A 25632-nucleotide genomic window follows, 5' to 3' on the forward strand; every position below is an offset into this window, starting at 1 on the left:
AATGGGACAAAACTCACTTAACAACTGTTTCAGCAAAATTTCTTAGGAACAGAATTTTTGGGCTCAATTGTGATCATAAGTCAAGGACTACCTGTACATAGCAAGACAAGACTGACATTACATAAGGAGGAAGATATTTTTTCTCATCCCCTTAAATCCAAGCCTCAAAAAGCAGTTATTTAAGTTCAGTGTTACTCTGCACTAACAAGACTGCCAGACCCAAAATCTAACCATCACATTTTTACTAGTTGCAGTTTCAGGATAATCCCACTAGAATATCTTGCAATAGTTTAACCAAGTTGTGATAAGGGTGCGAGTTACTGTCATTTGGTATTGGATAACATGGAAGAGGGTCCTCAGTCATGTGGGAACTACACTAGAATATTCATGGATTTGAGTGCTTTCCCCCATTATCGTTGACTGTGACTCAGGTAGGATAGAACCATAGCATGGTACCCAAACTGTCATCTGTTGCAAGTAACAAAATAACAAGAGCTGGAAGGGACCTTGGAAGTCTTCTACTCCAACCCTCTGTTCAAGTAGGAAACCCTATATTATTTCAGACAAATGATTGTCCAATCTCTTCTTAAAAATCTCCAGTGTTGGAGCACCCACAACTTCTGGAGGCAAGTCATTGCACTGATGAATTGTTCTGTCAGAAAATCTCTTGTCAGTTCTCTCCTTGATTAGTTTCCATCAATTGCTTCTTGTCCCGCCTTCAGGTGCTTTGGAGAATAGGTTGACCCCTTCTTCTTTGTGGTAGCCCCTTAGTAGCCCAGACAAATACCAGCACTGAGGCCAGAGGTCTAAAAGGACATACTTATCCAATCTAGGTCCCAGAAAGGCCATCCACCATAGTGATCAATGCCAGTTTTGTCCATAACTGGGCTTAACCATGACTGGAAAGATCAAAATAATCTGTTTCCTTTAAGATTCTCTGTAGTTGATTTACTACCAATTTTTCAACAATCTTCCCTAAAAAGGAGTTAGCATGTGTGATTAAGAATTTATCTCTGTTTTACAGATAACTTTAATATTTTTTGCAATTACTGGTAAATCTAGTGAATTATTCTTAACTATTTTGGGTGAAAAAATCACATTTAAGTGGAGTAGAAGTTTTTTTCTGCATAGTTAAGTTCAGATATAAAAGCTGTTAATTACTAGAATATTGGCATAATTATCCTATCTTGAAAATGTTTCTACAAGTATAATTATCTTTAGGATGAAACCAGTATTTTTGTCAGATGTGATCATTTTATAAAGTTATAAATTTTTAATATTGGTATATTTTAAAGTATATATTATTGCTGGAACTTGAGAATTCCCATTTTAATGGTTGACTTTGGATTGGATTTCTCTTGATGTCCACAGTTCTCAATGTTCTCAGTATCATTATGTTGTTTTGGGTCCAGAGGAGCTGCCTTCTTTTCCTCAGTACAGTTTAATACTTCCCTAACTCAACTGACATTTGGAAGACTATCCAAAATAGTGTTAAATAATATCACAGGAATCACAGTGAATGAGTACAAATTATCTATGGGCAGAAGGGGTGGGATTATGCCTAGCTTTTGAGGACCAGACCATAAATTTTTGGCCCAGTCAATTTTGGGAATTTACTGTAGTTCCCCCTGACCTGGCCAATACCTACATAGAAGAAAAGCAGATGAGTTATGGAACAGCAACATTTCTAGGTTCAACAATTTAGAAAGATGATAAATTTGATTAATGCATCATGCATAGCCTAATACCTCAGAATACTAGTATACACTGGTGATCAATGTCAGGCAAATCTACTCATTAAATAGAAAATCTAAAATGTTACTTCTCTCTTTCTTCTAATATCCAACACATACTCAATAAGATTTGCTTATGGGGTAAGAGGTGGGAGTTATGCTTAAATATGGAAACTCCTATAAATAAGGAGGGATAAAGTGACTAAAGTCATTTCTGAATATACAATTATATAAGAAAACTGATTTTCATAAAAGCAACAATCTAGCATCATCTACAATTTTCAATTTATTTTAAAAAAATATAATTAAAAAGTGCTAAGTCAGCATCCCTTCCCATAAATTTGCTATGAAAAACCTCTCTCTGTGCATATAATATTAAGAGAAACAGACCAAATTAAACACAGATTTAAAATTGTCAAGCATTCATTCTAATACATACTGTATTAGAAGTCTAGCTAAACTTCATACCTTTCATGGCATCTTTATATATGTTGATAAATAAATTGAATATTTCTTTAGGCATATCACTTTCATCTGATAAACAATGTAATAGTATGATAATTTCAGCTTGCCCCAAGCCATGCATTCCATTGGTGGAGAAATACCAGCATTTTTCTGAATTATCTAAATGACAAAAAAAAAAAAAAAATTGAGTTTTTTTATGTTGTTAAAATATAGGTAGTCCTCGACTTACCATAGTTCGTTTAGTGAGTGTTCAAAGTTACAATGGTACTGAAAAAAGTGACATGATAATTTTTTACACTTATGACTATTGCAGCATCTCCATGGTCACATGATTTACTGTATTTTTCGGACTATAAGACGCACCAGAGTATAAGATGCACCTTAGTTTTTGGGGAGGAAAATAAGAAAAAAGCTGATTGGGGGGTGGATCAGCATCCCGTAATTCCCCCAATCAGCTTTTCCTAGAGGTGAACTTTAGCAACAGATTCATTGGTTGTGAGCTCTGCGTCTTGCTTTTTTTTCAGCCACTCAAACAGAAGTTTCAGAGGCTTTTTTCAACCTCTGTTTGCGAGGCTACATTCGGTGTATAAGACACACCCAAATTTTCACCCCCTTTTAGGGGGGAAAAAGGTGCGTCTTATACTCCAAAAAATACGGTACATTTGGATGCTTGACAACTGACTCACATTTGTCTGTCCCGGAGTCATGTGATCCACTTTTGTAATTTTCTAACAAGCAAAGTCAATGGGGAAAACAGATTTACTTAACAACTATGTTATTAATTTAACAACTGCAATGATTCACTTAACAAATGTGACAAGAAAAGTCGTAAAATGTGGCAAAACTCACTTAACAAATTTTTTACTTAGCAACATAAATTTTGGGCTCAATTGTGGTCATAAATTGAAGACTACCTGTACAAAAAAATTGAACTTTTATATCTTTTGCAATGTATCCATAGACCAATTCCAACCTAATACAAAAAGGTAATTTGGCACAGAACTGTTACTGTCTCAATGCATAAATTTATTTGTCTTGGAAAGAGCTCTGCCAGAACACATTATCACTGCCAGAAGTGAAATTGTAACAGTTCCAACCCTCTATTGGTTTCAATGACAGGGAAAGTAACTACTTAAGTCAACTTTGGTGTAATTTGACTCCTAGTCCTTATTTGAAATTGAGAAGCTATAATCCAGTGGGTCCAAAGTCAACCTTTTCCATTTACATGTAAAGAATCTTAGACAGGGATCATTCCCTAGCTAACATACTGAAAGAAACCTTCCAAATCTAGAAATACAATAAAGGAGTACATTGTAGGGCCAATGTTGTTGTTAGTTGCAAAGTCGTGTCCGACCCATCACGACCCCATGGACAATGTTCCTCCAGGCTTCCTGTCCTCTACCATCCTCTGGAATCCATTTAAGCTCACGCCTACAGCTTCAGTAACTCCATCCAGCCACCTCATTCTCTGTCATCCCCTTTGTCTTTTGCCGTCAAACTTTTCCACCATTAGGCTCTTCTCCAGGGAGTCCTTCCTTCTCATTAAGTGGCCAAAGTATTTGAGTTTCATCTTCAGGATCTGGCCTAAAGAACAGTCAAGGTTGATCTCCTCTAGGACTGACCAGTTTGATCGCCTTGCAGTCCAAGGGACTCTCAGGGGTCTTCTCCAGCACCTAGTTCAAAGGCCTAAATTCTTTGGCGCTCAACCTTTCTTATTGTCCAATTTTCACAGATATAAATTGCAACCGGGAAAACCATAGCCTTGACTATATGCACTTTTGTTGGCAGGGTGATGTCTCTGCTTTTTAGAATGCTGTCTAGATTTGCCATTGCTTTCCTCCCCAGGAGCAAGTGTCTTTTAATTTCTTGGCTGCAGTCCCCATCTGCAGTGATCTTGGAGCCCAGGAAAATAAAATCTGTCACTATCTCCATTTCTTCCCCATCTATTTGCCAGGAATTGAGAGGGCCGGATGCCATGATTTTAGTTTTCTTAATATTGAGTTTCAAGCCAACTTTTGCACTCTCCTTCACCCGCATCAAGAGGCTTTTTAATTCCTCTTCGCTTTCTGTCATTAGAGTGGTATAATCTGCATATCTGAGGTTGTCAATATGTCTCCTGGCAATCTTAATTCCAACTTTTGATTCCTCTAGCCCCGCCTTTCTCATGATGTGCTCTGCATATAAGTTAAATAGGCAGGGTGACAGTATACAGTCTTGCCGGACTCCTTTCCCAATTTTGAACCAATCAGAGGTTCCATGTCCAGTTCTCACTGTTGCTTCTTGACCCGCATATAGGTTTCTCAAGAGACAAATAAGATGGTCTGGTACTCCCATCTCTTTAAGAACTTGCCACAATTTGTTGTGATCCACACATTCAAAGGCTTTAGCGTAGTCAATGAAGCAGAAATAGATGTTTTTCTGGAACTCCCTATCTTTCTCCATGATCCAGTGTATGTTGGCAACTTGATCTCTGGTTCCTCTGCCTCTTCAAAATCCTGCCTGTAGTTCTGGTAGTTCTCGATCCGCATACTGCTGGAGCCTAGCTTGTAGGATTTTAAGCATAACTTTACTAGCATGTGTAATGAGTGCAATGGTGCGATACTTTGAACATTTTTTGGCATTGCCTTTCTTTGGAATTAGAATGTAAAATGACCTTTTCCAATCCTGTGGCCACTGTTGAGTAGGGCCAATAGCTATTCTTTATCACATTGTGGTGAAGTTATTAAATTACGTAAACCTTATTATAAAGGTTAAACATATTATAATGAAATGAAACAAACTTTAGATTACTGAATCTAAAAATTTTATTTGGATTTGATATTACTTGATTTTTTTATACCACTATCTTTCCATTTAATTTAACCTAATAAAAAAATTACAAAGGAGGGAATCCTGCACTAATACTCAATTTTATACAAAATATTAACCTCCTATTTTATATCAATTAAGGCAATTAATTATAAGATAGAAATAATTGGAAAATAATTTTAAAAAAATTAATTAGAACTGGCCAGTCAATGTTCATTGATCAGAGTTTACATTTGCAAGTATAATTATAATATTTTACAAGGTTTTATAAGTTTAATATGCTAATACTTACAAGATCGTATCTGGACGTTCACTAGTAAGTTTGCATTTAGAATGAATGTCAATGGATTAGATTCTTCAAGCAATAAGGTAACTTGCTCATTAGAAGGATGTTCTTCTACTAAGGATTCTGAAGAAAATATGAAACAGTAAAAAGACAGATAATTGCAATGTTGAATTTTGGAAAAAAAATTCTTTAATAACACAAACTACATTGAGGCAACTGATGCTTGGCATGTAATCCAAATTAATAAAGTGTGAATGAACTAAAGCTAGATCAAATTAATGTTTTAATATTTTCTCTGTTCTGAACCTTTTAAAATATAGTTATGTAAATTCCTATTTGTGTTGGCAATGGTAAACATATACCATTGTCTCTTGAAGTTTACAATTTGTATGACCAGTGAACACATTTATTTTAACTTAGCTAAAATTAAATATATATGCAAAAAACTTCTATATGCAACAACCATAAGTATGATGGCCTCATTCATAAGATTCTATTAGGCTACACCAAGAATTGTGACCATGAATAAGGTTTTCTTTGACAATCTCAATGCATAAATTTATTTGTATTGGAAAGATGTGAATCTTGAATCCAGTTCAGTCGCTCTTTAGCAACTAATGCAATAGTGTTCAATTAATTCATTTAGTTGCTTAGTTGCTACACTTAAACTAGCAATTACACTTTGAATTACTGCAGCTTCTAGACAATTTTTAAGATAGCTTCAAGTATACTGCAGTAATATAACCATGAAATGGTAAGATATGGATAACTAGGAAATCCTCAACTTTTGAAGTCAAGCATGTACCAATCATTGTGCATGTTAGAGATAGCTCTGGATTAGTCCCATAAAAAAAAAAAAAACAGTCTTATGCAGAACATGCCCTATCCACAGCATTTCATTTTGCCAGTTTTGTATTTCAATTCATATACCCTAATCTAGTAGAAATGTATACTGATATCCAAATTTGTCTTTTTGTTTCATTATAACAAAAAAAAAAATTGCACAATAGCAGAATCACACTAATTAATTTTAGTTCAAACCCAATTTCTAAACTCAAATCCTTAGCCTAAGAATTGGCATATGTAAACCTTTCTGTATTTCCTATTACATATTTACATTAAATGTATATTATTAGTATCACTACTTTGGGTTTCCTCAGAAAGTAGTATACTATAAAAGCAAAATACATAATAATGGTGTATTTATATGATTTATTTTATAATGTTACACTTCTAAAGTGCAAAAAAATTGGAAGGGTAAGAAGCAATCCTACTTTTCATAACACCTTAAAAGCAAGACATTACCTTTACCTTTTTCTCCTCTTGCAAGCAGAAGAGGTGGAAATCCATCACCAGGAATAAGGCTGACCTCCTTACCAACATAGTTTTCAATATAACAAAGCATCCTATAATCTAATATACTAGTAGGGGTATCACTTGCTTGATCAGTTGCAGCAGGAAGAGGTTCCTTTGCTAGTTCAGAAACAGTAGGAACTTCAGTAACAGCTGCGGTCACAAAGTCAGAGTCACACAGCACTTCAGTTTGTGCAATGGGCAGACAGTCAGAATCACGTGATAAGTCAAGCTGCTCATTACTAGGCAATATGTCTTCCTGTGGAACAGAAGTGGAACCCCTTGCAATCCCAGTTTGTTCAGCTACATGCATTTCATCTTTTGACTTGGTATCAGTTGCAGAGACAGTTTCATTTGCTGGGCTTCCAACCTGTGACAAAAGTTTTTCCATTAGATCTGACATGCACCTGAGCTCAATATAGCAAAATTTGTAGCAATACTTCAACTTTGGGTTGAGAAAGCTTTTGCCAGGAAAACACATGAATAAAGATATTAATAAAACAAAATCAGGCAGCATTCTCAAACATACCCAAAAAAATTAAATGCAGTGAAGCAGAAACTATTACTTTATTGATTTATTTGATTTATATAACTGCCCATCTCACTTGTATGTGATTCTGGGCAGTCTGTAATAAAACAAAAATAAGTAATATAAAACATAAACAATAATACATAGAAGCTGGGCACAATCTAAACTGTTATGTATGCATTTAGCCCAAGGATGGTCACAGAATCAAGCACAAAGCCCAAATTTCAAAGGCCAACAGAGAGAGCATTTATCTAATCTCAGAGGCCATGATGTTCCATATCAGAAAAGATTCTCCTTCTGGGCCCTGCCAGCCAACATTACCTAGCTGACGATAGCCAGAGCATGCCCTTCTTGCCAGATCAGAGAATGGGTAGAAATAATTGTAGAAAGACAATAACACAGTACTAAGCCATGAAAGGATTTAAAGGTGACAACCAGCACCTTGAATTGCATCTGAAAGCATACCAGAAGTGAATGCAGCTCATGGATCACATATAGCAAATAACTGACACCAATAATGGTGTGCAATGCTGCATTTTGCATCAGCTGAAACTTCCGAATACTCAAGGGCAGTCCCATGTAAAATGCATTGCAGTGGTTCAATCTGGAAGTCACATGGGAATGAGTGACTTTAAGCAAGGCCCACCAATCTAGGAACTGCACAACTGACATAATGCCCTAAGCCAGTGTTGGCGAATCTTTTTGGCACCGAGTGCCGAAATGGGAGCATGCGCACGTGAGGGAGCACTGAAAACTGGAAGAGCAGTTCCCCGGCACACATGCGTGCTGGAAAGCTGAGCTTCCAGTTTCTAGCTTGCGCATGCACGCAGGTCACCTGATCTTCCAGTTTCTGGCACACATGCGAAGACCAGCTGGCCGGCGTGCATATGCATGCCGGAAACAGGAAGCGCAGCTTCCTGGTGCGCGCATCCGTGCCAGGGAATTACTCTTCTGGTTTCTGGCCCTCCTGTGGGCGCGAAGTCCAGCTGGCTGGTGCGCATGTGTGCACCAGAACCCAGGAACAGCAACAAGCGACGGCTGGTATGCCCAGAGAGATGGCTTTGTATGCCACTTCCGGCACGCGTGCCATAGGTTCACCATCACGGCCCTAAGCTATGCAAAGGCGCTCCCAGAGAGAGCTGCCATCTGCTCTATTTTCTGTATTAAAAAGACAAAACAGACTTTTTTGCATGACACATTTATCAACTAGCTAATTGTATTCAGAACCTAAAATGATAACTTCAGATAAAGTAGGCCTTACAGGTTCCTGTGGGAATCGCCTGGCTCCAGATGACAATTTTGTTGTGTCTGCAACTTCTCCATTAGGTAAAATTCCATCTGCAAACCAAACTCTTCTCTGGTCTTTAGGGAGTAATCCTGTAGGAGAAGAAACAAATGAGTACACCACAGATACTTGTTTAGCTAATACCAAAGTCACCTCCCTCTCTTCCCCATACAAAAATTCATTTAGAATCTACATGATGGTACTGAAATCTAATAAGTAGGTACAAACAAAATGTGATGAATATCATGGTACCCCAAACACTGGATTTCTACAACTAATAATGTCAAGCAACTCCTGTATAATACTTTATATACAATTTGAAGATGGAGATGATATGCAAATAGAAGAATTTCAAAGGAGCTAGAAGAGTTTACTTCTCAAGTCTAAATTATATAAGCTCCTTTTTCATTTTTCCCATCTCAGATATGGAAGTGTTATTTTATAGATATTGAATAATTCCTTAAGGGAAGTTCCATTCTCCACTAACAAGTATCACAAGATGTATGCTGAGCAAAAAATAATCGCCCTAAAAGAAATGAAAAAATTACACACCTAACAAACAATAGTCTGCAAGTTTATTGTGCAACAATAAATATCTATTGTGTTTTTCCAAAAAGATGACCCACCTTGAAAAGAAGCCCTATCATGTTTTTGAGCACATGCGATCAAATTAAGGCCCACCTACAAAATTAGCCCTAATTAAGACCCTGCCCACCCTGGGGTGCAGGGGGTGGGGCGAGGCACACAGGTGAAAAATAAGTAGGGTGGGGATAGGGGGGTGGAGCTGCCCTACTTACCAGGCCTCGCACACCCCAACACCTGCCTCGCCTTCTTCTGCGGCCGCTTGCTGCTACTCACATGCATCACCTGGCCTCCATTTCGCCTTCAGATGCCTGCCAGCATCTGTTATCTGCAGCCGATAACAGAGCTCCAGATTGGTCTGGAGCTCTATTATCAGCTGCAGAGAGCTTTCCGGAAGACATCTGCAGCCGATAATGGAGCTCTGGATTGATCAGGAGCTCTGTTATCGGCTGCAGGTGCTGTGATGACCCGGGGCGTGGCACAAAGGCAACACAGCCAGAGAATAAGGAGAAATCCCTTTATTAGCTCCAAACTTTGCCCCCAATGTCCCTTTACTCTCCGGTCTGGAGAAAAACTCTTCCACAAACCTGTAAGCAGACAAAACTTCCAACTATAAATCCAACAGGGAAAGATAAGGTAATTAATTAATCTGGCAGGGCAAGCAAAATAAGAAGTCCAAACTTGAAGTAGCATGGCAGTAAATCAAGCCAGTTGAGAGTATGCCAGGAACGCAGGTAAAGCAGCGAACACGAATTCAGTGTTTATTCCCGACAACCGCCCCTCCCATTTGCCTCCCTTTTAAATTCCAGATCCAGGTGTATCCTGTGAAGGCGTCGGAGCCCTCTCTTCCCTTGTAAACCACGCAATGCACATTGCTCTCTTCTCCGTTCTTGCCTGCGTGCCCTAGGATGAGGAAGGGGTGGGCTTTGGTCTTCATCAGAACCCCTTGTTCTACCTCTCCCCTGCTCTGCCCAGCCTTTTCCCTTCCCAGTTTCCTCCACAGCCAACGGAGCCACTCTCTCGCTCGCTGTCAGCTGTTCCTCTTCTATCTCAGAATCAGACTCCGACAGGGGCATGACAGATGCCATCCGGCACGTATCTAAAGGTGAAATGGAGGCCGGGCGATGCATGCGAGTGGTGGCAAGCGGCTGCAGAAGAAGTGGGCCAGCAGCGGGCTCCTGCTGGGCAGGGCTGTTGGTGCCATCGCCACGAGATAAGTCAATAATAAGAACTCTCCAAAAAGAAGGCCTACCCATTTTTGGGGGGGTCAAAAGAAAATAAGACCAGGCTTTCTTTTTGGAGAAACACAGTAGGAATGCTTGGGCAGTAAATAAAGTGTATCTTGGGTGATTTCTTTAATTGATATGGATATCAATTGTGTGGTCTCTAGATGTTGAATTATAATTCTCATCATCGTTACCCATTTTTACTAGGCAGTGCAGTGCATCCAATTAAAATACAAATCTGGATGGCCACTCATGGCCCATTTCTGTTTTTTTTTCTTAACTAACCATTACTCTTTATTATTTATTTACATATAGTATATCTCATATTTCTAAACCACTCATGGGTGGTTGAAAGAGGCTCTGGGTGGTGAAATAAGGCTAGATAATAACAGAATAAGAAGTACCAGATGTCTGGGTTTCATGCAGAGATGGAACAGCTGAAGATTCAGGCAATACAGAATTAGATGCTGGACCAGTTGGGATCATCATTTTTTCTAATGCCTGTGCTAATGAACAAAATTTAAGTTTAAGTGTCAAAACTATATACAAGAAATATTTCACAAATGTCTGCAGGAGGCAATATTAATATGCCTAATAGTAATCAAGGTGAGTTCAGGATATATTATGTACAATTTTGTTTTAACAAATCCTGCAATGTTTGAGATTTTAATATATAATTTTTAACACAATTTTCTTTTACAAAACATTCAATCTAAGTTTTTAACAAAATAGATTCTTTAAGTCTTCTGTTCTTTCTTGGAAAGTTATTTAAGATAATAATGACATTCCATAGTCACTGACACTTCTCATCCATGACTTTTAAAAGGTCACATTTAAATTGCAGAATTAGTCGGGAGTATTCCTGCAACCTTATTTGAAGAAAACCGATCTTCTTTCGGTTATTCTTGGTCCTGTGACATCTAGCTGGACTGAACTATTATACTGCATTATACATGGGCCTTATTTTAAGAACAGTTGAAAAATGTTAACTGAATGTAGCTTCCACAGGGAATGGGGCAATATGAAATTTGACAACTAGATTAATCAAATTGATATTCTTGAAAGAGCACCTTTATCTCTAAGATCTTCATGCATCCTGAGATACTACTTATTTGGTCTATTTTTAATACTATTTAGGCTGATGGCCACAAGGCAAAAATCTCTTTGGCAATAAACACAGAGGCCCCACCATTCTACAACACAAAATGGTTTCAAACATCAATTTATTTACTGTTGCTTTCTCTTAAATATGTTTTTGAACTATTTTGTAGATGATATTTACAATATATGTAATTATATTGTAGTTATATGTAACTATTATGCAAGGTATATTTATCCTTCCATTTTCACACAGAAGAAAAACCCTGTGAGATAAGTCAGACTAAAAGAGAGTCACTGGCCCTAAAAAAAAGTGGTTGTAGCCATAATCAAATTATCTGGTGTCAGTTCAACACTGTAACCAATATACCACAATTGGTTTTGTTATTACATTTTGTACAAAAATGAAATTGGAAATAACTATTGTTTATTTTGAAGGAGACAAGGTTTTTTTACTGAATGTGAGCTGCTTTAGTATTTACTGACTTAAAAAAACTTTTTAAAAGTTTTATTTTTTACATATTGCAAGTATATGTATATCAAAACAGTTTTGAGTTTTACCCTACTTTTTATTTTTTTAAATAAATAAAAGCATTTGTGGAAGGCACATATTTATAGGTTACTAAAAATGCTATAGCTATAGACAATTAGAAACAATTTCAATGAATATATTTCTGCAGTACGTGTCACACTGATAACTTGGGTGTGGGGACTCATTTGAATAGAACATGCACAAATCCCATTCACTGCTGCTATAAACATAAAAACTACGATTATATAGATGTAGTACAATCTTAATTATAGCTTATCACTGAAATGAAATACCGAAAAATATATTGATACATTTAAACTCTTTTTCTCCAGGAGGACAACAGCAACTGTAGAATGAGTAATCTGTTATTTCCTGGAAAAAATTCCTACAATATCCATTAGCCATTGCCAGTATAAGAATTAATAATGCATTAAGCATACCAAGCATGGATCACCCATACATACATCTGTATAATATCATTCAATGTAATATCTGAGCGCTCCCTTTGATATATGGTAAGGTAAACCTTAGTTTGTGATACTCGATTCTAGTTGCTTATTAGTTTGTCTCAGGGGTGAAATTCTCCTGGTTCGGACCGGATCACCTGATCCGGTAGCGATGGAGGTGGGTGGTTCGGAAAACCGGTAGCAAAAATCCCTGCCCACTCCCCCCCATGCCCAGCTGAGCCGCACAATCATCAGAGGCTTTTTCTTTTAATTTTTAAAAACATTTTTTCTAGAACCTCTTTGGCCAAAAAAATGCTTTTAAAAGTAAAAAAAAAGCCTCTGATGATCGCGTGGCTCAGCTGGGATCATCAAAGGGATCGTCAGCTGATGATCCCGGCTGAGTTGCCTGATCGTCAGAGGCTTTTTTTCTTTTAAAAGCCTCTGACGATCCAAGCTGAGTTGCCTAATCAGCAGAGGCTTTTTTCTTTTAAATGCCTCTGATGATCCAAGCTGAGTTGCCTGATCGGCAGAGGCTTTTAAAGAAAAAAAGCCTCTGCCGATCAGGCAACTCAGCTGGGATCGTCAGAGCCTTTTGAAAGCATTTTTTTACAACCTCTTCGCCAAAGAGTTTGTAGAAAAAATGGTTTTAAATGAAAAAAAAATGGCCACGCCCACCGTCATATTACCCCCTCCCCACCAAGCCACACCCACAGAACCAGTAGTAACAAATTTTAGATTTCACCACTGGTTTGTCTCCTTTTTGTGTTTTATTGATATGGCATGCTTCCATGGTTGTCTGGATATACAACTGGAAAGGTTCATATATTCAAGTTTCTTATCTAAAATTGTCATCTGAATTGTTCTGTATGATTTATATTCTCTTTTTGTTCAGGGGGAAAAAGATGGGATACACAGTGGACTCTCCTCCCATTTTCCCACAACAAAAACCCATCTAGTAGATTATGCTAAAAGAGAGTGACTAGCCGTAAGTCAACAAATAAGCTTCTAAGGATGGAATAAAAAGCCCAAGGAGCCCAAGGAGCTGCTGATCCAGTTCTACAGAGGAATTATTGAGTCTGTCATCTGCACCTCTATAACTGTTTGGTTTGGTTTGGTTCTGCAACCCAACAAGACAGACACAGATTTCAGAGGATAATTAGAATTGCAGAAAAAACAATTACTACCAACCTGCCTTCCATTGAGGATCTGTATACTGCATGAGTCAAAAAGAGGGCTGTGAAAATATTTACAGGCCCCTGGCATCCTGGACATAAACTGTTTCAACTCCTACCCTCAAAATGACGCTATAGAGCACTGCACACCAGAACAACTAGACACAAGAACAGTTTTTCCCTGAACGCCATCACTCTGCTAAACAAATAATTTCTTCAACACTCAAACTAGTTACGAAGTTTGCATTACTATTAATCTTCTTATCGTTCCTATCACCCATCTCCTCCCACTTATGACTATATGACTGTAACCCTGTTGCTGGTATCCTTAAGATTTATATTGACTTTCTAATAGGATTTGATTGCTTATTTGTTCCCTATCACTATCATTAAGTGTTGTAGCTTATGATTTTTAATGAATGTATCTTTTCTTTATGTACACCGAGAGCATATGCACCAAGACAAATTCCTTGTGTGTCCAATCAAACTTGGCCAATAAAGAATTCTATTCTATTCTAATAGCTGAGTCTTCCTAATGTGCCACTATACCACGCTATCCCTCATGGTTATCGTGCTTTGCACAAAAATGAGATAATTATCACTTATTTTGAAGAAGACCTCCAGTACTTTTGGGTCACCTATAGCCAGTTGCCGCAGCCGAGGCAGCGGCTGGGAAGCTTCTTTGTCATCTGCTTTCCAGCAGCAGCGGCTGGCTGGGGGCCGCTGAAAACTCCAGACTCTGGACCAGCCGCCATGGGAGGTAAGCAGCCTGAACAAAGAGGCGGTGGTGGGGGAGGAAGCAGGGCTAGGACCGGGGCTGCTAAAGGAGGGGAAACGGGGGCGACTGGTGAAGGGAGGGTGGGGGTAGATAGGTGGAAATTTCAAAAATTTTCCTACCTTTTCCTGTGGGCGTGGCTAGGGGGAGGGTCATGTGACTGAGTGGGCGTGGGCGTGAGTGACATCAAATTGGCCATGCCCACTCAATCACATGCCATGCCCATCTAGCCATGCCCACCAAACCAGTAGCGAAATTTTTTGAAACCCACCTCTGGTACCAGCATAACTTAGAATAGTCTCTGAATGAATGATTATAAACCAAGGACTACCTATGACTCAATCACAATGTATATAATGCATATTGAGGACTACTCCTTTGCTTAACTTTATTGGAATATTATATATATTACTTTTCAGGTGCATATTCTAATTTCTAACTGCACTTTGTTTAAAACTTTTGTGCAAGTATGGAATTGATTAGTCTTACACAATAACTAAAAAGATAAGTAAGCATTGTCCAATCAAGTGAAATAATTCATATTCTAATAGTAATTATGAGCAACAAATTAATCATTATTCAAATAATTTTAAACGATGCTCCCTTTTCAAATAGAAGATATGGAAACAGCCACTAAAGGGTTTCATATTTATTTCATCTTAAATATTTCACATCATGATGTTCACATTGGGAATACTTGTTCCAACATTTAAAAATTACTCTAGTTACTTTTTTTGTTTCTTCTAATTTTCTACAACTACATTTTACCTTTGTTAATGGACTCATAGCAGCTTATACAGACTCTTGCTTCTTTATCCAGATATTGGAGTTTGCATTTTCGATTGCAACAGGGAGCACAAAAAATCTAGATTTAGCACAAAAAGTGCATTAAGATTTTATAAGTATATGGATGGATATATTTTGATGTAGACAAAGGTTAAGATCACATAATTAGAAAAATCAGAAACTAGAGGAATAAAGGCATCAGACAACTATAATTTAGTACCAGCAGAGACAAAACTCAAAACAGTTTCAATAAATTACTTTAGCATAAAATTACTTTGGCATAAAATTAAAAAAATCAGTAAATATGGGCTTTAGAAAAATCACAAAATTTATAAAAATTAGCAAAGTGTATGTTTTAGCCAACATCCAGAAACATTTTCAATAAATCAGACCAAAAAAGTTTACATGCTGATTAAACTTGATTTTAATGACATAAAGAAAAACTATTAGTAAAGGGAAATATCTTTTGCAGGTCAAAAAAAAAAAAAAAAAAAAAAACCCATCCCTTTCCCTCAGCTATAAATGGAGAATGATAAAGATGATCAATCAAGAAAATATGGTTTTGTTTACTTACTTTTCCGCAGGCACGACAGTGGTGTCTTCTTTTTGTAAATGTGAATTTGGCTTGACAATTCATGCACTTTGATGCTTCTAAGTCAGGAAGCCAGGATGGCTGCTTCTGTCCCAAGGCTGTAGATCGTCCCACTACTTTCCTTGGCTCTGAAACCGTAGGTAAGACATTTTCTTTCATGATTCCCAAGCATCTTTGTCCATCAACATTATTATGGCTAGCATCCGATTCAGGAGACATTTTAACATCAGAGACAAAGGTATTTGAGTCTGTGGAATTTATCATTTGAGATTCGTTTCCAGGTGTATTTTTACTGCTAAACTCAGAAGGAATTGGGGCTTTTGGTTGAAGGTTTAGCAGCTGCTTTGGTCTTGCTCCTCCACTGTGCACTGTTGGCTGGCCATTTAATGAATCTGAAACTTCACTTCCAATCTCAATTGCGTTATCTACAGTCTCTTGTTGAACCTGCTGTGTGTGTTTTTTCACTAGGATCCCTAAGCTAGATTCTGGAATACTAATAAAATTATTTTCATTACAGGCTTTTGCTTTCTTAAATTCCAATTCTGCTTGTATGCTGTCTCTATTGATATTCAGATTGCTTATATCCAGTAAGTTGTCATTTATTACATCAGATTCCAAAAGTCCACTGCTAGTGTCTTCTTTCAGAGGCTTTGAATTATTTGCTTCAAGACAATGTTCAGACAAAAAGGCATCAAGCTCACTATCACTAATGAGCAGGTTGCTTCCAATAATGTCTTCTTCTAAAACTAGATCAACAAAAGGTCTTTCATCAACATCAATAGGCCAAACACTGCTGCACATTTCGGTATCTTTAGCCAAAAAGGGACTGGTAGTCACAACAGAATCCTGCTGTTGGAAAGGCTTACAGTTACTAGAAACAACACCTTCTCTACTTATTAAAGAAGTTTTCTCTATCTCACATTCATTGGTTTGGTTTAGACTGCTCTCCTTTTCTAAAGTTTCTGGTTTTCCAAAAGAATCACCTTCTCCAAAGCTATTTTCACTGTGCAGTGCTATGTCTCTAATGCCATCTTCTTTCTGAGTAATCTTTGCATTTGTGTCATCAGTATTAACTAATGATGTACATATAGAAACTGCAAGTGGAAGACAGGATAGTGAAGTCTGTATGTCTTCAGAGATCTCTGGTACTGAAACCGTATTTAAAGTTGTATCAATATATTGCTGTGCTTTACAAAACTTGTCAGTTGTGCTATGTTCTTTATTTGAAGCTAGCACATTTTCTGTCTGAAGAGCAGAATCACATAAAGGTTTTTTGTTATACATTACATTGGGATTATTCACTTCATGGATCTTTGGCAAATGCAATGCTTCTGATTCATTTATGTCTTCTGAAATGCCTTGTTTGTCACTCTCATCATGTATCATTTGACTTTTTGAACTATTTTCATCCACTGGTGTCTCACAAGGCAGCTTTTCACATGTTGATTCATCTTTGGATCCAAGAACAGATGAAAGATGAATTACTGAAGCTGATACTCCATCAGTTCCTATCACTTGTTCTTTCTGGTCAGGTATTTTATTATTTTTCAAACATTTTGTTTTTTCTTGATCTTCACTAGAGTCTGTTATATTTGGTTCAAAAGAAGTGTCTGTCTTTAATTCCAACTGATTAAGTTCTCCTGCTGCATTATTTTGTATTCTGTACAGTGTTTTATCAATCTGTTGCTGTGTACCAGAATTAGAAATGTGATCAGCAACCACTGAATTATTAGCTTTTGTTGACAGAAGTGCTAAATCAAAGCCATCAATTGAAAGACCGTACTGAGACTCATCTGGCTGAAACTTTTGAATGCATCCTAAATTATTTTTTATCTGCTTCAAGCCACCCGTGTCACTGATAAGATCGCAGACAGGTATAGTGCATCCCTTCAAGCAAGACGACTGATTTTTATCTGAAGAATCACCAGCCACCATGGACAGAAGATCTAAACCAGTAACATTTTTCTCATTCTGGTCAGAGTTCAATTGTTCAAAATTTGCTACTTTTGTAGTTTGAGAAGATAATGAGCATACATTTGATATAGCACAACTGGCATTTTCTTCCACATTTGGCTCAAAGGATTTTGGCTGCTGGTAAGATGAATCTGACAAAACTAAGTGTTGCTCAGAATTACAAAGATTTATAGTGCTGTTGTTTTCAAGTTCATCTAAAAAAAGAAGAACATATTATTAGGAATTTCACCATAAACTTACTACATACACTGTTCTCTCAATTACAAATGCTGTCTACATTCTCTCTAATTATATTTTCCCCATTACCTTATTTGTTCATTGTAGATTTAAGTTTATTTGAAAAACACTACATATCACAACGAACTGACATACCATAAGAGTATATTTTTATCTATTTTTCTAGTTGCTGCTCACATACATGCAGAAGTCACAAAGAATGAACCAACCTGGGTGCTGTTCAAATTCATCAAGTAATTTGTCCAAATCAGAGACAGCTGCTTTAAAATAACTGTCCATTCTAAGATTTGATCAGCAAACTCTTTTTTCCTGTTGCACCTGTAGAGAACAATGACATGAATTAAGGCAAAAATACATGTATTTAAATTAAATTAAAAAAAATAGATGATGCACATCATTAACTTAAATTTATTCTTAAACTCAATTCCTTATTCTTAAGAGTGACTCTTCATAAAAAGAAATGTGTTTATAGTTCTGAATTAAACTGCCTGGAAGGACACTTGGAAATCAGGAATAAAGCTTAGCTTTAGTAATCAAAAAAATATCACACCATGTTCTTAGAAACATCTGAGTTTACATACCATATTTTTTATACTATAAGACACACTTTTCTCCCCCCAAAAAGTGGATGGAAATATTGCCTATCGTCGCCGCCTGTTGTTGCGGTTGCCACTGCTCGCCACCACCGTTCGCCACCGCTGCCTATCGGTGGTTGGATCAGCCTCCCGGAATACAGCCAATCAGCTATTCCAGGCGGCAGGGATTGGCGTCGCCATTCGCCGGCGAACGGCAGTGGCAATAGGCAATAACCGCTCTATAAGATGCACTTTTTGGGTGGCAAGTGGTGGCGATAGCCGGGAAACGCTTGCAAAGGCTGTAGCGTTCCCCAGCGGAGGCAGCAGACACAGAGGAGGCAGCAATAGCGCCGTTTCTGGTAAGCCAGCCCGGTAATTGGCAGGGCTATGGGAGGCCAGGCTCCAGCTGTCACTCAGCTGACCAGAGGTGGGCACAATGAAGCAAAACCCTGATGAGCCATGTGCTGGGGCTGGGAGGCAGAGGCAGATTTTTTGTTTTCTTATTTTCCCCTCCAAAAGCTAGGTAAGTCTTATGGTCCAGAGCATCTTATAGTGCAAAAAAACATGGTAAATATATTGCCTTCTATTATAAGCAAAAGTAATGGTACTTATTCATACCATTTCCCCTCAAAACAGGGAGATAGCAAATACTAATCCTTTTCATTTCTAGCCTGTTGCTTTTCAAAAGGCAGGACTTCAGGAACTGCCACAGTGTTCTAAGCCTAGAATACTCTGGTCAATGTAATGTAATGACTAAATTCAAATTCCTGCTAATCCTGCTGGCAAACCCATGAACTATACTTTATAATGTGCGAACCCTGGCAATTTTGCCTTATTCAATAAGACATGATTAAGTAACCTTTGTTTAGCATGACTGGGATCTCAGCCATTATGGGAGACTGAGTTTTGGACTTGAAAATCTTCTAGATCTTAAACTATGAATTCAGTTTTTCTAAAGTAACTGTGATTTCTACATTAAAGAAAGTTATTTAAGATTTTAAAATAAACTAGATATAACAGTGCCCCAAAATTGCACTTAATGACACTTCTGTCATCCAAATGAAATTCAGAATATGAAAGGAGAAAAAAATAAAACTGGTTATTTCACTGGCTATTCAGTGCCCATTCTTATCAACACATTGTAGTGATAGTTCCTATCCTCCAATAATTATTCAAGTAAATTACTCATTTTGTATCATTTTATTAAGGAATTCTGATCCATTGAATTTATACTATTTCTGTTTAGTTATACCTGAAATTATACAATTTTATATTATTTGAGTCATCTTAAAAACTATATAGGCTTTAAATAACAGTCTTCCTCTTACAGATTATGGATCAACATGTAACAGGATAGATAGTAATTTTTATCATCTACTATATAAGCAGACTCCAGAAAAGGATAGCAGTATACTCAAAATAATGCACATTGAAAACAACACCAATAGTTGCAACATTAGAGTAAAAAGACAGCAACAACTTAACTTTCCTTCAAACATATTGTTGATAAAGTTCTAAAGAGTTGAAAAATATTGCTATGTTGTCATGATCTTACAAGCCATTTTGAAAGCTTTATATTAAACAATATGATTAAATATATATAATCACATTAATCAGCTGACTAAAAGAGAGTAGAATGAGATTTCCTACTCTGGACAAGAAAATCATGGAAGAAACAGAATAGTCATTAATAATCATTAATAAAGAATATTAAAATCAGTGTTTAGATACAACCCTCTAAATGACAGAATACTACAGGGAGAAATGAAGCAATATCCAATATAACACAATTTTTCTACCTTGATGTATAAAATGAAACAGAAAGGAGACTAATGGAAAAAGAAAATATAAAAAAGATTGTGCAAATAGACAGAAAAAAACATATTAAACAATCTTAAAAGTTGATGATACACAAAATTCTTTGACTACTGAACTAAAGCCAACCATTCTTGATAGTAAAGTTAAATAGATTCCGGAAATATTGCTAACAAGAAAGCTGAAGGATTCAATGATGAAATATGAGCTGAACTGTTAATTACATCATCTTGTAATATTTCAAAGTTGTATTTGGGATTTGTAAGCATTTTTGAAAAACTCAGCAATAACCAGGGGACTGGAAAAGATAGGTTTATATTTCAGTTTCAAAAATGGACAGTGCTAAAGAGTTTTGAAACTATGAACAATGCTAGAAGAATGCTAATAGAAAGTGCGAGACTTTGAAGTCAAGTCCTCAACAAAACATGACAAAAGATAGACTTACAACGTGGATTCAGAAGAGGCAAGAAAATCCAAGATCACATTGCTAACATCAGCTAATAATGAAAAAGGCAAAGAAGTTCCAAACCAACAGGTTTTTTTGCTTTAATTATTATACCAAGGCTTTTGACTGTGCAAATCAAAACAAACTATCACTAGCCTTTAAAAACATAGGTGTCTATTAAAGAAATTGTGTGATGATCAGAAAGCAACAATTACAAAAAAATAAACAAACATTGGAACAATTAAATTATTTAAGCCTAGAAAGTGGCATGTATTTAACTCCATTTGTTGACTGTATCATGAAAATTTCTTGACTACATGGACATTAAAACTGCTGCGACAAACATCTGTTGGAAGAAATGTCCTTCTGGGTTCAGTTCCAAGTGGGGAGAAAGACACTGGAAACATGGTGGCTGCTTGGAAAGATCATTTTAATGGTGGACAGGACGACATGGTTTGAGATCCTGGGAAAAAGGAGGATCACATGCCTTGAAGCTCCTGGGTGAAAAAGGGAAGAGATGCTGAGAGTCCTTGGGTTTTATGCTCTCTCTGGGCTTTGAACTTTCTAGGGCACAGGAAGATTATCCTGATTGGTTGCTGTCAGAGGTCATAGCTAGCTTTATAGGCTGTCTGTATCCCTTGCTGTCTAATGTAATCTTCCCAGGTGCCATGTGGTGAATTCTGTTGCTAGATGGGTAGAGGGCTAATCCTACCTTTGTTATGTAGAATAGACTGGCTCAGTCCTTAATGACCCATTGACAAAGATGTGGGGGGGGGGCTGAGTTTCTGTCTCCCTTTTAGGGGAAATATTCTGCCCTTTTAATATTTCCTAAAATATTTCATTCTTCTAGGAGAGGGGTGGGTGCTAACTTCCTTCACATCAATAAACCAAGATATTTTAATGATAAGCTTTGATGAGCTACAGGAAAGGAAGGCAAGATATTTTTGTGTTGACGGAAGAAAAGATATGAAAACAACTCCCTCTCCCCAAGATTATGTCAGTGGGCTAGTAGTAACAGACTTTAACTCTCTAATCTCAAATTCAATACTAAATAAAGTCAAATCAAAAGCTCACTACCAGTAATTAAGAAGCAAGAATTATTGGAAAAGACCCTGAAGCTGGCAAAACAGAAAGCAATCCAAACCAGGCCAGCAGTTATTAGCAGGATATTATGACTGCTGACAGAAGCAGGAACTTAGAACTTTAAAGAATATTTATTGACAGTCTTGGTGAAATGATGCCCATATGTCTTTTACTAAATTTATATCTAAGAGTATACCAAATAAAAATATGCTTCTAAAAAAGTAGTTTTAAGCAAGGAATTGTCTTATCTCATTTATCAAATGTTACACATTGCTATATACTGTTTGTAATCTGCCGTGTTCTCATGTTTTTCTTTCTCAAAAAATCCCCAATATTATAAATAGATGAAATAATTACAAAACATATTCTGAGTGTTAATTACTGTAACTCCCTCTCCCCTCATCCCTATCTAAAACTAAATCACGCAAAGTTGCAGTAACATATTTTTTATAATGGATAAAATATTCCCAATCCTAGTAGTCCAAACAACCAAGTATTTGGACTTTTTTCTAGGCATAGTATTAGGGCTACCTTAAGCGCACCACAAAAGATTTGCGGAGGACATTATAAGCATTGCAATTTTTGTTGTTTTGACCCAGTATTTGTATGTTTATAAAAAATCTGCCTAGTGAAAAGTGCAGGATGTGTGCATTACAACCATCATTTCAGGCAGATATATGATCATGCTGGATTACACAATCCAGCATGGATATCCACAATCAAGATAGCACAATAATGAGTTGAAACTGCGGGAAAGTGACCTATGTATTATACTTACTTTTTTACTTTGCAGGAAGAAAATGCTCCTGAATGTAAGAAGAGGTTATCCTGTTATTTTAACCTTGTGCCTGGTCACCCTTCACTATCATTGAGCCTTTGTGATACAGCCCCCGAGATCCCTGATCAGAGTCTATAACAATCCGCTATGGCCAACTCACCACGGCTAATTCACCACAGCCAGCTTGCCACGGCCAACGCACTGCAGGACAACTTGCCATGGCCATCTCCCTACAAGAGAACTCGCTAAGGGATAAGAGTTACACTAATATCAAAGAAATGGTGGAACGAATCATGAAAGACAAGGTGCAAAAGTGGGGATAGAATGAAATGTGAATGGCAAAAATTAAAATTATTTTTATTTAAAGTGAGGATAGAATGAAATGTAAATGGCAAAAATTAAAATTATTTTTATTTATTTTAAATAATTAAATCGAATTGTTAAATTGACCCGCGGCGAGTTTTCCCCGTGCTAAATTGGCCGCAGCAAGTTGGCTGTCGCAAGTTGTCCCATCCCCCCCACTGGTCTGGCTTTCAAGCAGATAGAGACAGAGGAAAATCCCTCAGAGTCAGTCAGTCCGGGCAAAGCTGGGACCGGGTTTATATATAGATAGACACGAAGTTACAGCCCGAGATACTTGAGGAAGTAAAAGCGAAGGACGAGAAATACAAGGGAAAGAACCGGAGTGAGATTCGAGGGAAACGAAGCGGAGAGAAGGGTTTAGAAACGAGGTTAGGCAGGATCGGGGCAGCCAGCCCGGGCTTTCCAGCCACATTTTTTGGTTCTGCAACCAACCAGCTTTTTCTCCTCACCGCGGCGGTTTCATTCTCGCCTCAGCTCGCGGCGGGAAAAAAAAAAAAAACCCACCAGGCGGGAGCCTGCGCGGGGTCTCTACCATTCCCCCCCCCCCGCCCACAAGCCCTCCTCGCAACACGTCAGAAAGAAAAGCGCTCAGCCTTCCCAGGGTCTCCCTCCCTCCCCCCTCCCAACCCCCAGAAGGTGGCTGAAGGGCACAAAGGGGGGCCGCGCGCGAGCCCCTGGTAAGACTGACACCTCAGCCGGACACGCCCCCTCCTTACCTTCCGTCTGTGCGGAAGCCGAACCTATTCCGAGCAGCCTCAGATTTGGGCTAGTTCCGCGCATGAGTGCCGACTCGAAGTCATTCTCCGAGCCCCGAGCGCGAAAGCATCGGCAGCACTTATTCTAGACTTCAGTCTTTCCTGAAACCCAGCTCTTTCTCCTTGCTGGCCTTCCCACGCAAGCGCGCAGGAAGGCGGCCAGGCCACCACCCACTTGAAGGAGACGTCTGCTACCAATCTCCGGGATGGACTCATCTGCGGCTGCGCAGTTGCTATGCGAGGTTCTTCATTCCGCCTGCCTCCGCCACCACCCCCTCCCGTCCCCGTCCCTCCCTCCTTCCGGAGGGTGTGTTCGGGAGAGTCTCGGGTGTTAATTGCGGAAGGCGGGGCTCCCGTGAGGAGTTGCGTTTCGGAGGCTGGTTGCGGTGGTACAGATGATGGAGGAGCGGATGTGATTTGTCTTCCTTGCTCCCCGAACTTTTTTGGGAACCGGGTTTTAGACTGTAGGTAGAAGGAATTCTGGAGCTGATTTGCGAGCTTCGGTATTAGCAGTACTCCACGTAATTACACAATTTGTAATAATAAACGGGTTACATCGCGGCTTGACAGGAGAAGAAAGACGTTCTAAAATGTGGTTAGTGCATCCAAGGTTCCTGAGCGGTTTTGTTGAGAAAAGTAAGGAATGCTTATAGACTGGAAATCTCAAAGGTGCTTTTTCAAAAAAACAATTGGACTGTTTTTCCTTGAAGACGTTTCGCTTCTCATCCAAGAAGTTTCTTCAGAAGGGACTTCCTTTGGGACAACCATATGGAGACTGAAAATCTCCATAGACACATAAACTGGAAAGTGCCCGGAACCTTGGAGCATGAAGCAAATAGAAAAATGCCTTTGTCTTTGTTCAAGGTATTTTACTAATTTACATAAAGTTGTGTCATAATATGTTTGCAAAACACTTAACACAAGCTCAGCGTCTTAGCCAGTGAGCCACTGCGTCCCTTGGAAATATGTCCCATTACATATTTCCATCCATTTATCTGGTTAATAATGGTGCTAATGTAACTCCTTAACTGGATAAAGCTGATGCAAAGAAATATATTTTGAAAATAAACTTCGTGGAGTGCACAAGAAACTTATTACTATGTACATCATTTCTAATGTTTTTGATTAATATTGCCTTTTAAAATATGCAGATAATTATCAGAGTCATATTAATTACACAAATCAAGCTGAAATTCTGTGGTTCAGATAAAAATATTTAGAATACTGTAGTCAGTATTTCAGAAGTTCACTAATCGGAGACCTAAATAATGTTCACTTAGAGCAGTGGTTCTCAACCTTCCTAATGCCGTGACCCTTTAATACAGTTCCTCATGTTGTGGTGACCCCCAACCATAAAATTATTCCTAAGACCATTGAAAATATGTGTTTTCCGATGGTCTTAGGCGACCCCTGTGAAAGGGTCATTCGACCCCCAAAGGGGTCGTGACCCACAGGTTGAGAACCACTGACTTAGAGGTAACAAATGTATTACTGAAGTTCAAACTTCAAAAGTTAATGATGTTAAAATAATGTGTGAACTCACAACTGTGGGCATATATTTAAGTTGTCTTCAGTTAGGAAGGAACCATTTGTCCAAAAAATAGTCTTTACCAGGGAATTTACTGATTTTTCAAGAGAAAAGGCTACAGATAAACATATATTCTCAGATAAGATGCAATTAACAGAGAAGCCCAAAAAGTTATTAGTCTAGACACACTAGTCTCAGTGAAGTCAGATCATTACCCTTCTAATATTGGGTTTGATCTGAATGTTATATCTAAAAGGAATTTTACAATTCAGAGGTCCCTTCAGTTACCATTGGATTGAAAGCTGAGGTATATTGTGCTACACTAAAGATACATTTTCAGGATTTTTTTTCACTGAAAGTTAAAATGTTAATTGCTATGGACCAGCATTTTATTCTGAAATAGTTTGAAGA

At 38.0% G+C, this 25632-nt stretch overlaps 1 protein-coding gene across 1 annotated transcript in view; it reads right to left on the reverse strand.

The window, feature by feature from the left end:
- Window positions 1-23814, reverse strand: part of ZFYVE16 (zinc finger FYVE-type containing 16) — a 32695-nt gene extending 8881 nt beyond the window's left edge. Inside the window, exons 1-9 of the mRNA XM_070938803.1 lie at window positions 23655-23814; window positions 18089-18197; window positions 15651-17836; window positions 15059-15155; window positions 10672-10773; window positions 8436-8551; window positions 6604-7015; window positions 5299-5415; window positions 2202-2357 (exon numbers count right to left, since the gene is read on the reverse strand). Coding sequence (XP_070794904.1) covers window positions 2202-2357; window positions 5299-5415; window positions 6604-7015; window positions 8436-8551; window positions 10672-10773; window positions 15059-15155; window positions 15651-17836; window positions 18089-18158 — 3256 coding nt within the window. The 5' untranslated portion in view covers window positions 18159-18197; window positions 23655-23814. The remainder of the gene's footprint in view (window positions 1-2201; window positions 2358-5298; window positions 5416-6603; window positions 7016-8435; window positions 8552-10671; window positions 10774-15058; window positions 15156-15650; window positions 17837-18088; window positions 18198-23654) is intronic.
- Between the last annotated feature and the right edge of the window lie 1818 nt (window positions 23815-25632).

Source organism: Pituophis catenifer, unplaced genomic scaffold, assembly GCF_029215685.1.
Source record: "Pituophis catenifer annectens isolate HBS135680 unplaced genomic scaffold, rPitCat1.0.hap2 SCAF_2, whole genome shotgun sequence".
Taxonomy (NCBI): Eukaryota; Metazoa; Chordata; class Lepidosauria; order Squamata; family Colubridae; genus Pituophis; species Pituophis catenifer.